The 16,675-nt window shown below is 43.1% G+C and overlaps 1 protein-coding gene across 2 annotated transcripts in view; it reads right to left on the reverse strand.

The window, feature by feature from the left end:
• Nucleotides 1-16,675, reverse strand: part of MED12 (mediator complex subunit 12) — a 155,821-nt gene that overhangs the window by 84,708 nt on the left and 54,438 nt on the right. For both annotated transcript variants that reach the window (XM_075835691.1, XM_075835690.1), the window contains exons 20-23: nucleotides 13,245-13,376; nucleotides 4,776-5,003; nucleotides 4,512-4,656; nucleotides 1,402-1,522 (exon numbers count right to left, since the gene is read on the reverse strand). In XM_075835691.1, coding sequence (XP_075691806.1) covers nucleotides 1,402-1,522; nucleotides 4,512-4,656; nucleotides 4,776-5,003; nucleotides 13,245-13,376 — 626 coding nt within the window. The remainder of the gene's footprint in view (nucleotides 1-1,401; nucleotides 1,523-4,511; nucleotides 4,657-4,775; nucleotides 5,004-13,244; nucleotides 13,377-16,675) is intronic.

Below are 16,675 nucleotides of genomic sequence, written 5' to 3' on the forward strand. Positions count from 1 at the left end.
TTGTTAGGCTTTAGGTTGCCATAGCAATCGCCCCCTCCGCAACAATCGCCCCCCCTGCAATCGCATAGCGGGGTGCCGATGTCGCTAGAACAGCTTAAATGCGGCGGTTGTGAGTGACTGGCGCATTTAAGGGGTTAATCGGTTAGGATCACCGCTGTGATCTGACCCGATGTTTTCCCCCAGTACTAAGGCTGCTAGTAGCAGCCCGTACTGGGAGATGCCGGGCTGCGGGGAGCGCCTGTGTGCTCTGTTAGGAGCACACATAGATTAACGGGCTGCAGGCACAAGGATCAGCGCTGCAGCCCGTTAATCTACATGGGGTGGTCGGAAGGGCTTAAACATCCTTTTCAAAGCTTTTGTCACTATTCATATAGTATTTTAAAAAACGTTGCAGATATTATTCAAATTAATGAAATTTTAACAACAACAAAATTTGAGTCTTTGGGGAGTAATTAATCTGCCCCTTGGGTTCGATTTAGAAAAGATTGGGCAGACACTAAAAGGTAATGTAGGTGTTGACCGTAGAAACCCCTTAGGGATCATTCAGTCAAGCGTGATCCTCGTCCGTGTGCTGTGCGTTGAAACAATGCACAGCACACAGACTTATTCATATCAATGGGGCTATTCACACATGCTTGAGTTTTCACACAGCGTGTGTCCGTTGCGTGAAACTCACTGCATGTCCTATATTGCTGCGTTTTCACGAACCGAGTCGCCTATTGAAGTCAATGGGTGCTTGAAAACTACAGACCGCACAAATAAATTACATTGAAAAAAAAAAAGTGCTTGCAAGTGCGTGAGAACACATGCCACACGCAAAGCACACTGATAAAAAACGCAATGTACTCTTTTTACGTGCATAAATCTGTCACGCTCGTGTGACTAGCCTTTTTTTTTTTTTTTAATACATTCAAGTTTATTCAACAAATAACAGCAGCATTACAGGTCATCATACATTATTAAATGCAGGAAAGTTATTACATCCGAGACCCAGAATGTATTTCCAATGTAACAAATACGACCGTACCCAACTCCCCCACCCCCCTCAGCCCTCCATATGTCAAATGCTTCCAGTAGGTTATCACCCACGACAGGCTTTTCCAGTTCATTCCCTCTCCAGTTCCTATCATAGGGATACCATAGTCATACTTTCAGAAAATAACCTCACAAGACTTCCCACTCCATACCCACTGTTTCTAGTCCCCCACTAGTCTCTGTATACCATCTCTGCCCATTCAGAGAAGCTGTATTGCCTAGTACCAAAGTATTACCTTCCTGGTCTTCAGTGCCTGTGAATGTAGCCTTTCGAGTCCAACAATTAATTCGGAAAATTATGGTAGTGATCCGATTTCTACCTCCCAGAAAACGCCATTATGCCAACCTAAGCTTATCTTGACTCACCTGCTGTAAGAAGGGACGGGATGGCCGCACAACGGATAAGATCCTCAAGTGGAAAACACTGGCGAGCAACAAGAATGGCAACAAATGTTGCAAGTGAATCATGGAAAGACAAATCACTGACCTAGAATAATTGGGGAAAAAAACCTTTAAGGAATGCATTGAACTCTTAACAGCGCACTTTAAAGTTCAAATCTGTAATCAGAATTAAGCCAACCAAACTACTCCCACAGCTTGGTAGGGCACTTAAAAACATGTGGCCACATACCTTTTTGTCCCCCTTAGGGCATCCTTATTACCAAGAAAATTAACTTTAATCCGGTATGCAAATTAACGCGCAAGTACGTGGTCCCAATCCCAGCAAGTCCTCCAGGTCCCACTTTGTAACTCTTCCCAACTCCTTCCCCCTTGGTGTTGAGTGATGGCCCCAGCGTGTGCTGCGTCATGGTCTGCAGCATTTAGCACAACCGTGCTCTGCAAGTCCTTCGGTTGGCTGTGTCGGATTACAATTTCCCTTTTAACAAACACTTTACTATATGGCATATATTGTAGGCATTAAAAGCGTGGTATCATCACAGGAAACCTTTGCTATAGGAGCTAGTGTGGCATTAAACCGATCGCCATCAATCCAGCTCCCGACAACCTTCAGATTTTCTAGTGGAAGCCTGGGCCAGCTAGACCCTTCCCCCTATTAGGACATCTGGACAGGGGTTATTCTTCATAAAGCAATTCCTTTAAATAAGAAACACTAAACATATAAAATGCACAAACAATTTAAAAAATATATTCTATAGGCTTCATGCACATGTCCGTAGATTTCATCCATCCGTAAATACGGATCCGTAGTCATTTATAGTCATCGGTAAATCATCCGCATAAACCGAATGGTGTCCGTAAATACGATCCATAGTGCATCCGTATGTATGGATCCACAAAAAAAACAACCCAGGGAGGAATCTTGGGCAATCCCCTGGGGTCACATAGCAATGCTTCTGTAATTACGGACGGCTACACATTTGTAGCCGTCCGTAACTGTGGAAGCACCCATAGACTTCTATGGTCCGATGTACACGACCGTAGATTTCGTCCATAATTACGGACCCATTCACTTCTATTGCCCACGGACACATTCCCGTGTATTTACGGCACGTAGAAAGTCTCCGCAAGAGACTTTTTAGGGACTGTGTTCCCATACTTTATATGGGAGCACAGCCCGCAAATGCGGGCGGCTGTCCGCGGCCATCCATGCCTGTGATTATTGGAACGGTCGCGTGCATGGAGCCTTAGAGGAGAACGTGCTATAATTGTGGACAAAAAAAGCTCAGCCACATAGCCTCCTTCCTCCTGACTGACATGTGTCTCGCGGTTAGACAACGGTCTGGAACATAAGCCTCCCCCTCAGCAGAAGAATAAAAATTATTAAGCTCCGCCTTCTTTGCCAAGCCCCCACCACTTCAGCATTTCCACAGCCAAAATTGGAACAGTTCAGCAGGAACTTACCCATGTTCTCTGCAAGATTTCTACAAGAATGTTTCAGAAAGATGCAGACAATCCTGCTGACTGACAAATAGTGGGGGCAAAATATATCTGCTTTTTACTGTTATCATTTATTTCTAGGTTTATAGTGTTCCTTAAATGGTGAAAAGTTGCTTTTGTATGATACTACAATTTAAAGGGAACCGGTCACCAGCATTTCACCTATTAAACTCTACCCATCCCTTGACAGCAGCAACCAGCAAAAGTTCAATGTCGTTATCCCCTCTCCTAAACGTCTCCTCGGACCGTAAATAACGGTCTGCAAACATTTTGCGTCTTTTATGGTAATAATTCGGCTGTCGTTACTCTTCTTATGCCTGCCCACTGCCAAAAACTGGCCCACCCTGAATGCTGTCAATCAAAAGTAAGCGGTCAATCAAAAGTAAGGATGCAGGGTTAACTCTGAAAGGCTTGAGGAAGGAAGATATGACTCTTATGCTCATTAGCATACGGCACAGGAACACCAAAAAACTGAATATTAAAGGAACAGAGCCGACTTATAATTCTAGGTTATATAAAAATGATTTTTCACCCACATCCACCAGGTATTGCTGGTTTAATAGGTGAAATGCTGGTGACAGGTTCCCTTTAACGATAGTTATCACTTGCAGCACCATTTACAGTAAATACTGTCTCTAAACATGAACAGCAGACTACTTCAATGAACACTCTTGGAAATAACCTTTCAATGAGGCAATGCCTATGAAAAGGAGCACCAGGGGCGTTGCTAGGGTCTTAAAACTTCAGGGGCACAAGCCCCGAGACATATATTTGCATCGATACATGGTCCAACAGACAGAATCACACATGGGCTTAGATACAGGGCCCATGTGTGATACAGTCCGTTGGACCCTGTATCTAAGCCTACCACATGTTAGGCTAAGAAACAGGTTCCCAGCAGACCGTAATCTTACACAGTATAAGATTACAGTCTGCTGGGGTTCTGTATCTAAGCTTAGCACAAGGCAGGCTTAGATACAGGACCCCAGCAGGCAGTAATGATGTTACACTTACCCAGCTCTTCGGTGCAGCGGATGTCCCGAAACCATCAAGCGTCGTAAGGTCATGCGCGGCGCACAGTGTCACGATGCGAGAAGACGTCAAGACTTCCGCTGTGCTCGGGAAGGAGGGTAAATATGTGTCATTACTATAAGTAACAGGGGCCCGTGTATTTTATGACATAGGCCCCAGTTACTATAGTAAATTTCTAAACGCGGTACGGTGTCGCGGTAGGGGGGGGGGGGTCGCAATTGCGACTGCTGCGACCCCTGTAGCAGAAATCATCCGGGGTTGGGCACCGGGCCATAATCCGGGGTTGGGCACCGGGCCATAATCCGGGGTTGGGCACCGGGCCATAATCCGGGGTTGGGCACCGGGCCATTATCCGGGGTTGGGCACCGGGCCATTATCCGGGGTTGGGCACCGGGCCATTATCCGGGGTTGGGCACTGGAGGTCCGGTGCTAGCGACGCCCCTGAGCATGTGCCTAGCACTCAAGAGCATATTAGCCACTTTCAAAAAAAAAAAAAATTGTAGAGGCAAATGGAGACAATATGGAGATACATTTGTGAGACTCACATCTACATTGCACAGCAAGTCGTTGAAGCCACAGGTGCCATTATTAGATGAGCAGCACAGAGCTTTCAGGACACCCAGCCATTCAGAGCTCAGATCTTTGCAGGATCCAGTCAACTCAGCGCACAGAATAGCAATGTCATTAATTCTGCAGAAGAAAAGCATAAAAAGGATTGTTTTATAATTCAGTTCACCTCGTCTGTGTAAAATCAGTTTACGTTTGGCCCCATTGTCAAAGCCCCCAAATATATGACACTATATCTTTACCCATCAGTGTCATGGTCTCCCGCACACACATGCACAAGTGCATTGCACACTAAGCTGTATCGATTGGTAGGAGAATCTCTCAGAAGTTTTCCCAGCATGCCACAGTTATAACTATGTGCCGTCGGATTCACGATGGTTTCCAACATAAACTCCTGTTCCCACAACATGTTGGAGTCAGATGGATCCACTATACAGTATATCGTGTTCTTTACTTTCGAGCAGAAATCACTATAATAAATAGAAAAAACAAAGAACAAACCAGTGAACAGATTAATTTTTAACATCTCTAAAATATGTACAGAGGAAAATGGAAAGTAAAAAAAAGGTATGTACACAGACAAGCTCTGGTAACTAAAATAAATAAAGCCTAAGAGCTGAAAAGCAAACATGTACGGCAACCAAAGCTTTGCTTAGTATGGAGTATTCCCAAATTAGACAATTATGACATACACAAGATATGCCATAAATGTCCGATAGATGCGGGTCCTGCATCTATATTCAGATCATTTGCCCCCTTTTAGCCTGGCGCTGCGGCCGCAATCTGCAGATTTCAGGCTAGTGAAGAGGAGGCCGCGGCTCTCTCCATTCTGTTGAATGGTCGTTACGGAAACATCTGAGCAAGTGCTGGTCGGCTGTTTCCGTAAAACCATTGAATAGAAGGAAGTGCCGCACAGCCCCCTCTCCATTAGTTCCCACCTGGATTCAGCAGCTTGCGGCCGCGGCGGGTTACCTCTGTTCTAGATATAGGTACAAGTCCGAGAGCTGTGACTGGCATCTATCAGAAAGTTATGGCATGTCCTGTGTATATGCCATAAATGTCTAAGTAGGGAATACCCCTTTAAGTAAGTACTTTATTCTGTGGGTCAGTACAATTATGGCGATACCAAATTTATATTGTTTTTATATGTTTTGAGTCGCCATATTCGGATACCCATAACACTTTTTTTTTTTTTTCATCGATTGAGCTACAAAAAAAAAACCAAAACAAATAACACTATATATTTACATTGCGATGCCAATAAGGTTTATTTCATTGTTTACATTAATATACGGGGGGGGGGGGGGGGGAATAGGAAAAAGGGGCGTAGGTATTTTTATTTTATATATATATATATATATATATATATAATATATATATATATACACACACACACACACACACACACACGTTTTTTTTAATTTATTTAAACTTTGTTAAAAAATCATTTACTTAGACAGGCTGAATAAGCTTAGAGTCTGTAGGTGGGACACATTCTGTAGGAGGTGCTGGCACTTTTTAAACTCTTAGGGCCAGTTCACACTGAGTTGTTTTTTACACGTTTTTTTGACTCGGAAACGTGCCAAAAAACTTCCAAAAATGCCTCCCATTGATTTCAATGGGAGGCGGAGGCGTTTTTTTCCCATGAGCAGAAAAACCGGCTCGCGAGACAAAGGGACATGCCCTATCTTCGGGCATTTACGCTTCTGACCTCCTATTAACAATGGGAGGCAGAAGAAGCGTATATCACTGCGTTTTTTGCCCGACACGCTCAATGCCCTCGGGCGAAAAACGCTGCGAAAATCGGTATGCAGGCAGAGCAAAATCTGCCTGCAAAAAACTGTGTGAACCCAGACTAAGGGTATGTTCACACAGCTTACTTTTAGGCCGATTTTTGGAGTGTAAATGCCACGTTTTACGCCCTAAAAGACAATTGAAATAAGCATGCAAACAGTTTCCCATTGATTTAAATGGGAAATATACTGTGCTGTTCGCATGGTGTAGTTTTACGCTGCCGAATAAAAAAAAAAACCCTTGTAAAATGAAGTCTCGTAAAAAGTAGCAGCACGTCACATCTTGAGGAGTCTAAGGAGCTTATTTTCCAAATCGACACTATGACGAACGACTCAAAATAAGCTTAAAATGAAACCGAATGGTTTGCTGTCTCCCTGGAGCCAGGGTTCGGCATGTGGTGGAACGGGTGGATAAATTACTGGGAGGGGCTGGTGATGATCCAGCTGTTGTGGTCCATGTGGGTACCAACGACAGAATAAATGGTAGGTGGAGGAGACTTGAGATTAATTTTAAAGAACTAGGCTACAAGCTAAAGGGAAGGACCTCCAAGGTTGTATTCTCAGGAATACTGCCTGTGCCATGCGCATCACAGGAAAGACAGCGGGAGCTCAGGGAGTTAAATGCATGGCTGCAGTCTTGGTGTAGAGGAGAAGGCTTTGGGTTCCTAGAGCATTGGGCTGACTTTTCATTGGGGTACAAACTGTATTCTGCAGATGATTTGCACCTAAATGGAAGGGGATCTGCTGTGCTGGGGGGAGAGAATTCTAGCTGGGGTGGCGGAGTATTTAAACTAGGGCTGAGGAGGGAGGCCAATGTAGGAAATAAAGGGGTAGTTAGGTTAGGGAGGGGTCAGACTATAATGGTGGGGGGAGAAAAAGACTGGGGAGAGGACTAGGCAACAAGATAAGGAGATCCTTTCGTTACAAAACAGCGGTGAAAATAAAAATTCCCAAATAATGTCAAATAATCACATTTCTGATACTGAAAGTGAAACATTTAAAAGCAAGTTAAAGTGTATGCTCACAAATGCAAGAAGTCTAGCAAGCAAAATGGGGGAGCTAGAAGCCTTGGTACTGGAGGAACATATAGATATAGTTGGTGTTGCTGAAACATGGCTGGACTCTTCACATGACTAGGTTGTAAATCTACAGGGTTTTACACGGTTTCGGAAAGACAGGGCGAATAGGAAAGGTGGTGGTGTATGTCTGTATGTATGTGAGAAGCGATATGAAGGTGAGTGTGAATGAGACATTAGACGGTGAACATTGTGAGGAGGTTGAAACCTTGTGGGTGGAATTACAAAGGGAGGTAAACACTGAAAAAAATAACTTTTGGTGTAATCTATAGAACCCCCAATATAACTGAGGAGATGAAAGATCAGCTATATAAAACAGATGGAGCGGGCTGCACAGGTGGGTACAGTAGTGATAATGGGAGCTTTTAATTACCGGGATATTAATTGGTGTCATGGTTCAGCTTCAACTGCAAAGGGGAGATATTTCCTCAACCAAGCAGGATAATTTTATGGGCCAGTTTGTGGAAGTCCCAACTAGAGGTGAAGCTCTGTTGGATCTGGTCATTTCTAATAATGCAAAGCTTGTTGGGAACGTCAATGAGTATGAAAACCTCGCTAACAGTGATCACAATATAGTTATATTTTACATATACTGTAAAAAACAAACAGGCTGGGAGGGCAAACACACTTAATTTTAAGAAGTCCAATTTCCCCAGGATGAGGGCTGCAATTCAGGATATAAACTAGTCCTTCCCAATGTCAAATAATTTTACAAATGATAAATCTACTTTGGGTAATTATAGTGCAAAATGTATTCCTATAAGTATAAACTACTAAAATTACACCACACTTGGCTTACAACTTCTGTAAGGGCATTTAAAAAAGACAAATCTGAGGGTACAGCTGTAGCCTTTGTAAAATATAAAGAGCTTAATAAAATCTGTAAAAAGGTAATAAAATCAGCAAAAAATACAAAATGAAAGGCAGATGGCCAAGGATAGTAAAACAAATCCCCAAAAATTCCTCAAGTATATAAATGCAAAAAAGCCAAGGTCTGAACATGTAGGACCCCTAGATATTGGTAATGGGGTGTTGGTCACAGGGGATCAAGAGAAGGCAGAGTTACTAAATGGGTTCTTCAGCTCTGTATATACAACAGAAGAAAGAACAGATGTAGCCGGTGCCAGTGCTTTTAATATATCAGTAATTGGATGAATGTTGATATGGTGCAAGCTAAATAAAATAAACGTACACAAGGCCCCAGGACCAGATGGGTTACACCATAGAGTTCTTAAGGAGCTTAGTTCAGTTATTTCTGTCCCCCTCTTCATAATATTTAGAGATTTTCTAGAGACTGGTATAGTGCCAAGGGACTGGCGCAGGGCAAATGTGGTGGCTATTTTCAAAAAGGGCTCTAGGTCTTCCCCGGGTAATTATAGACCACTAAGATTAACATCCATTGTGGGGAAAATGTTTGAGGGGCTATTGAGGGACTATATACAGAATTATGTGACAATAAATAGTATTGTAAGGGATAGCCAGCACGGTTTTACTAAAGACAGAAGTTGTCAAACCAAACTGATTTGTTTTTCTGAAGAGGTGAGCAGAAGCCTAGACAGAGGGGCCGCTGTGGATATAGTGTTATTGGACTTTGCAAAGGCATTTGACTCTGTCCCCATAGATGTCTAATGGGTAAATTAAGGACTATAGGTTTAGAAAGTATAGTTTGTAATTGGATTGAGAATTGGCTCAAGGACCGTATCCAGAGAGTTGTGGTCAATGATTCCTACTCTGAATGGTCCCCGGTTATAAGTGGTGTACCACAGGGTTCAGTGCTGGGACCTCGATTATTCAACTTATTTATTAATGATATAGAGGATGGTATTAATAGCACTATTTCTATTTTTGCAGATGACACCAAGCTGTGTAATATAGTTCAGTCTATGGAAGATGTTCGTGAATTGCAAGCGGATTTAAACAAACTGAGTGTTTGGGCGTCCACTTGGCAAATTAAGTTTAATGTAGATAAATTTAAAGTTATGCACCTGGGTACGAACAATCTGCATGCATCATATGTCCTAGGGGGCGCTACACTGGCGGATTCACTTGTTGAGAAGGATCTGGGTGTACTTGTAAATCATAAACTAAATAACAGCATGCAATGTCAATCAGCTGCTTTAAAGGCCAGCAAGATATTGTCGTGTATTAAAAGAGGCATGGACTCACGGGACAGGGATGTAATATTACCACTTTACAAAGCATTAGTGAGGCCTCAAATAGAATATGCAGTTCAGTTCTGGGCTCCAGTTCATAGAAAGGATGCCCTGGAGTTAGAAAAAATACAAAGAAGAGCAACGAAGCTAATAAGGGGCATGGAGAATCTAAGTTATGAGGAAAGATTAAAAGAACTAAACCTATTTAGCCTTGAAAAAAGACGACTAAGGGGGGGCATGGTTAACTTATATAAATATATGAATGGCACATACAAAAAATATGGTTAAATCCTGTTCCATGTAAAACCCCCTCAAAAAACAAGGGGGCACTCCCTCTGTCTGGAGAAAAAAAAGGTTCAACCTGCAGAGGCAACAAGCCTTCTTTACTGTGAATCTATGGAATAGCCTACCGCAGGAGCTGGTCACAGCAGGGACAGTAGATGGCTTTATAAAAAGCTTAGATAATTTCCTAGAACAAAAAAAATATTAGCTCCTATGTATAGAAATGTTCCCTTCCCTTTTCCAATCCCTTGGTTGAACTTGATGGACATGTGTCGTTTTTCAACCGTACAAACTATGTAACTATATGTAACTAGTTTCAGCTTCAAAAAAAGCCTTGCAATCAGAGACTGTTTTCCCTTAAAAAGAAGGACTTGGAGAAGTTGATTATTCAACCAAATAAAGTCAAGGAATCCAGGGTGATGAGGAAAGCTGGACAAAAACTATCAGAATATCGTCAAGGTAGGGGGTGAAGGAAACCCCACTTGCTCAAAAAAGTGCCATCCCCAGAGAACTTTGGTGAACCGTGGGGCTGTCGTCAGAATGGGAGTGCCACACTTGCTGCGAATGGCGTGGGCACATATCCTGAGCCTGCACCGTAATAGTACAGCGTGGTGTGAGAACTACATTCTCTCCACGCTGTACTATTGTGGTGTGGGAAGGGGTTAAAGGTTTGTCCTCTAAATTACAATATTCAATCCATAAACCAATTTATCTGTGATCATAAAAGCCACTGTGAGCTTTATTCAAAGGTAGCACAAAGAGGTTCACATAACAGGATAATCCCAAAATGAAATGGCAACATTTCACTGCTTGAGAAAGGCTCTATATGGAGCTGAAACATCACATGTGGTGAATAAACCAGCAGGCAATTTTTTAAATTTAAGTATCTGTGATGTTACCAGTTAGTTCTTTTTGGTTTACTATTTCGGGAAGATATCCATCCCTGAGATAACGCACAACACAGCACTAAAGAGGGGTGAATAATACTGTATCTATTGGATTATTATTAACATTTCACTGCAGGCGCCATAAGAAGTATATCTGTAACAGCCGCTCTACCAATCACCAACTAATATGCTGCTCTGTGTGCACACATTTCTAAGGAGCTAGTTGGGTTAAACCTCCACTTATGACTTTTTAGAACTCTTCCCCAATTTGTCAAAGGAAAAGTGGAGTCGTTTCCCACTGGCAACCAATGAGATTCCACCTTTCAAAATTTTCAGAAGCTCTTTACAAAAATTGAAAGCAGTAACCAGATTAATTGCCAAGAGAAAATACTCCCCTTTTCCTTTGCGTCAGTTCTTATAAATCTCCCTCATTGGATAAGAGCGAGCGAGCATTGCATTTCTTCTTGAGACATTTAAACTTTTTTTTGTTCTGGAGGACCACAAGCCATGTACCCCATTAGCTGGTCATTTTCCATTATATACATACACTACCGTTCAAAAGTTTGGGGTCACCCAGACAATTTTGTGTTTTCCATGAAAACTCACACTTATATTTATTAAAGGAGTTGCAAAATTACTAGAAAATATAGTCAAGACATTGACAAGGTTAGAAATAATGATTTTTATTTCAAATAATAATTTTCTCCTTCAAACTTTGCTTTAGTCAAAGAATGCTCCATTTGCAGCAATTACAGCATTGCAGACCTTTGGCATTCTTGCTGTTAATTTGCTGAGGTAATCGGGATAAATTTCAGCCCATGCTTCCAGAAGCCCCTCCCACAAGTTGGATTGGCTTGATGGGCACTTTTTGCGTACCATACGGTCAAGCTGCTCCCACAACAGCTCTGTGGGGTTGACATCTGGTGACTGCGCTGGCCACTCCATTACAGATAGAATACCAGCTGCCTGCTTCTTCCCTAAATAGTTCTTGCATAATTTGGAGATGTGCTTTGGGTCATTGTCCTGTTGTAGGATGAAATTGGCTCCAATCAAGCGCTGTCCACAGGGTATGGCGTTGCAAAATGGAGTGATAGCATTCCTTATTCAAAATCCCTTTTACCTTGTACAAATCTCCCACTTTACCAGCACCAAAGCAACCCCAGACCATCACATTACCTCCACCATGCTTGACAGATGGCGTCAGGCACTCTTCCAGCATCTTTTCAGTTGTTCTACGTCTCACAAATGTTCTTCTGTGCGATCCAAACACCTCAAACTTCGATTCGTCTGTCCAGAACACTTTTTTCCAATCTTCCTCTGTCCAATGTCTGTGTGCTTTTGCCCATATTAATCTTTTCCTTTTATTAGAATGTCTCAGATATGGCTTTTTCTTTGCCACTCTGCCCTGAAGGCCAGCATCCCGGAGTCGCCTCTTCACTGTAGACGTTGACACTGGCGTTTTGCGGGTACTATTTAACGAAGCTGCCAGTTGAGAACCTGTGAGGTGTCTATTTCTCAAACTAGAGACTCTAATGTACATGTCTTGTTGCTCAGTTGTGCAGTGGGGCCTCAGACTTCTTTTTCTACTCTGGTTAGAGCCTGTTTGTGCTGTCCTCTGAAGGGAGTAGTACACACCGTTGTAGGAAATCTTCCGTTAATGGCAATTTCTCGCATGGAATAGCCTTCATTTCTAAGAACACATGAAAGCTCTCTTTTTCTAGCCATTTTTAGAGTTTAATCGAACCAACAAATGTAATGCTCCAGATTCTCAACTAGCTCAAAGGAAGGTCAGTTTTATAGCTCCTCTATACAGCAAAACTGTTTACAGCGGTGCTAACATAATTGCACAAGGGTTTTCAAGTGTTTTCTAATCATCCATTAGCCTTCTAACACAGTTAGCATACACAATGTACCATTAGAACACTGGAGTGATAGTTGCTGGAAATGGGCCTCTATACACCTATGTAGATATTGCATTAAAAAACCGACGTTTGAGGCTAGAATAGTCATTTAGCACATTAACAATGTATATAGTGTATTTTTGATGAATTTAAGGTTATCTTCATTGAAAAAAACTGCTTTTCTTTCAAAAATAAGGAAATTTCTAAGTGACCCTAAACTTTTGAACGGCAGTGTATGTGTAATATATATATATATATATATATATATACACACACACACACACATATACATACATACACACACATATACATACACACACACACACACACACACACACACACACTTTGTATAAGGACGTGCGGCTTCTTTTCTCCTGAGGCCCTGTATGTGTTAAGAATACTGTCCAGTTCTAGCTAAACCACTTTCACTAAGAAACTGCTACACCGGATAATGTATATTGAATATTGGGGGGTCGTGGGTCATTAGCTGCATTATAACCACTTCCCTATCTGCAGTGCTTTAGATGCATCTGCCTACCAAGATAATTTTAGCGGGTAAAAAAAATAAATTAAATAAATGGAATAGTTTTGTTCTGCAAATAAAATGCAGTCAACTCACCTAAAAAGTTCTCCATACTTGCTTTTGAGGTGACTGCATGACATGTACAAGTCATACAAATATGCAAGAATACAACGTTCAGCAGAAGAGCCATCTGACCGGTTCATGCCATGTTTCACCACTCCACACAGACTGTAAGAAAAGAAAGAAATCCAATTGAAACTCTGCATTCATAATACCATGTCACCTTACTAAGAAAGGGTTGTCCACATTGGACTCCTGATAAGCTGATCACTAGATGGGAACCCCAGCCTTCAACTGTAATCTGTGGGGAAATCATAAACAAAGTGTTTAACTCCCCCCGCAGTGAAAATTAAGAATTACATGGTGTCTGTTGAAATCTATGCACTGTGTAATTCAGGCATGCCAGGTCCTTTGCTCTGGATAATGAATGAGGCTTTTGAGCAATGAACCGGGGTGTAAATGAAAATAATTTTTTTCTAATCTAAACACCCCATTGCATACCTCCTATGTCGTTTTCCTATATTATTTACAATTATGCCCTTCCAATATTAAAAAAGGACCAATACACTTAAAATACTTCTGGATTTTAGAGAAAAAATGATCCATTCAACATAGTCTTAAATTCAATTTGTACATAATAGTATCAGGAGAGTCTTCAAACTTACAATTTATCACCAGTAAATTCAAAGTAAAAAGGGAGATATATTTCATATGCACAATGGATTGTTCCCAATACTTTAACAAATGGCTACTGCAAATAGCCTTTGCCCAATCGATCATGTATAATTTATTTAATTGTAGTTTGACAGTTTAGACGTAAAGGGGTTTTCAACCACTGGACAACTGATGACCTATCCACCAGATAGGTCATCAGTAGATCTTCGGTGCGGGTCCGACGCTCGGACCCCACACCTATCAGCTGCTCCGGCTGCCTGTGGGCACTGGATGTCATTGCACAGTATGCAGTGAACGGAGCGGGAAGCAGTTCGCTCCATACACTTGTTAGCGGCCGTGCTGCAGAACTGCACCTCTGCTCCTATTCACTTGATAAGGAGCAGAGCTGCAGTACTCGGCTGCTTTTCCATGACCTGAGTCATCTGCTTCTGACATGGACGTACAGCACCCGGAGCAGTTGATCGGTGCGGTGTATTACCAATTTTGCATCTAGCAGCAGCATGGACTGTCAAGCCTGTGCTGCCGGCTGCCGTTAACTCTTCAGTGGGAGACAGAGCACCCAGCTCGTCTCCATGGTTCCCATTTGCAGAATGGCCGTTAAGGATATAGGATTCTGAAAAGCACACCTGAAGAGCAAAAGCCTGATTGCACAAAGCCCAGGATGTTCCAACCGCTCTGGAAGAAAGTACCGCAATATGAAATGGGGGTTCCCTACCTCAGACTTGGTAAGCCTCACAAATATCTATCCGAATCCATCAAGTGATAGTGGCCTTAGGTCCTGTTCACACTGAGTGACACGTTTGACGCAGAAACCGCGCCAAAAAAAGCATCCCATTACAATGGGAGGCGGACGCGTTTTACCGCAAGCGGTAAAAAACGCTTGCGCTAAAAAGAAGCGTCATGCCCTATCTTCGGGCGTTTACGCCTCTGACCTCCCATTGACATCAATGGGAGGCAGAGAAAGCGTATTTCGCTGCGTTTTTGCCTGTGGCACTCAATGGGCGCGAGCGAAAAATGCAACGAAAATCGCGGGAAACCGCGTGCAGGCAGCTCAAAATCTGCCTCAAAATCAAACGGAATTTTGAGGCAGAATTTTCCTCCTGCAAAAAACTCTGTGAACCCAGCCTTAGAGGCCACCAACCCCTTCCTGAGACCCCCCGGGAGTATAAACAAAGAATTTCAACCTTTCGGGAAGAAGCAGTGAGAGAAACTTAAGTTCCCAAGGCACGGACAACATCCAGGTTGGAAGCAAACGCACCCTTGGATCACTGGGAGATGGGCAAAACGACAGCAGAATGATGTTCTTGTTCGGGTTAAAAGGTAGAAACGATCTTGAGCAAAGAAAAATAAAAAAATTAAGAAAAAAAACAAGTCCAGAAAGGAAAATGACAGGATGGAAGTCACCGCCATCAACAATTACCACATTCCAAGAGAGAAGGCGATGGGGAGGTCTCTTGTAGAGGTTCAAATTAAGCAGATTGTAGGACCTCCAGAAGTAAGTTGACATTCCATGAAGGAGTAGGGGCCGATAAGGGGAAGCAGCATGAGCAACCCCTTGTAGTAAGGTCTTAACATCAGACTTTGATGCCAACAGGATGGAAAGTGCTAATCGGAAGGCAGAAAGATTACGATCCTCACACCATGAAAGTAGCTTTTCCAGGTACGATGATAAAGGCGGGCTGTGGAAGGCTTCCTAGCATGACAATGTGACATCCTGCCCCCATGTTAGAATCTTCGCAGACTCTGCCAATACAGCTGCGCTTAGAGACTTGCCCTGTTCATTTAGATAAGCCACGGCCATTCCCTTGTCTGTTTGGACTCGCACCAGAAAGCCTGACAGAACAGTGCAGCAGGCAAAAAGAAGATGGCCATAAACTCCAACAGGTTGAGGGGGAGAGATGATTCCTGTGGATACCACAGCCCCTGTGTCATGAGGTTACCGAAATGTCCCTCCCCACCACTTGAGACTCACATCAGTGGTGAGCTCCTAGTTCAGAGTGGAATGGCTGGGGAGGAGAGCCACCACTGGAGGGCCTGACGGACAGTCAGGAGAAGAGGATCCATCAGTCCAAGGAGTCCAGAAAGCGGTTCCACCAGAAGAGGATCGCCCATAAAGGGGACGATTGTGAAATTGTGCGAAGTGAATGGCTTCGATCAAAGCCACCATGGTGTCGAGAACGCTCATGCAAAAGCGTAGAGAGGTCGGTGAGTCCTTTCGCAAGGACCGTACCCTATTCTGTAGAACAGACAACCTTTCTTGGGAAAATAAGTGTCTGGGAGGGGGACAGACCAGACTTAAAAGCGGCTGACGACCCAACCAAATTGGTACAAGGTATCCAGAGTGATCCATGGAGCAGTCACGTTGTTCTACTTGGTAGATTTTGCCCAGGTAGGGGGTGACTAACAAACCCCTGGTCTGAAGGAGCGCCATCACCCCAGACAGGATTTTGGTGAAAACCTGCGGGGCTGTTCCAAAAAGGAGAGCTACCAACTGGTAAATGGTGAGAAGGGACCGCAAAGTGCAGGCAGCGTTGCTAGGATTGGCATGACAAAAAAAAGTTAGTGTAAAACCCCCAAAATATCTGAACTGGAGGCACAGGGATGACAACTCCCTGAATAAACAGATAATCGATTGTTTGAAGGAAAGGCCCATTGCTCTGGAAGTAGAATGGGCCACGCCCCCAAAACATGTCGCTTGGACGGCAGCGGTCAGGTGTCAACAGACATCCAATCATAGCGATGGAAGTCTGCGCCCGCTTTAGCACAAAAGCACATTTCATGGGAAAAAAATA

Source organism: Rhinoderma darwinii, chromosome 8, assembly GCF_050947455.1.
Source record: "Rhinoderma darwinii isolate aRhiDar2 chromosome 8, aRhiDar2.hap1, whole genome shotgun sequence".
NCBI classification, from domain to species: Eukaryota; Metazoa; Chordata; class Amphibia; order Anura; family Rhinodermatidae; genus Rhinoderma; species Rhinoderma darwinii.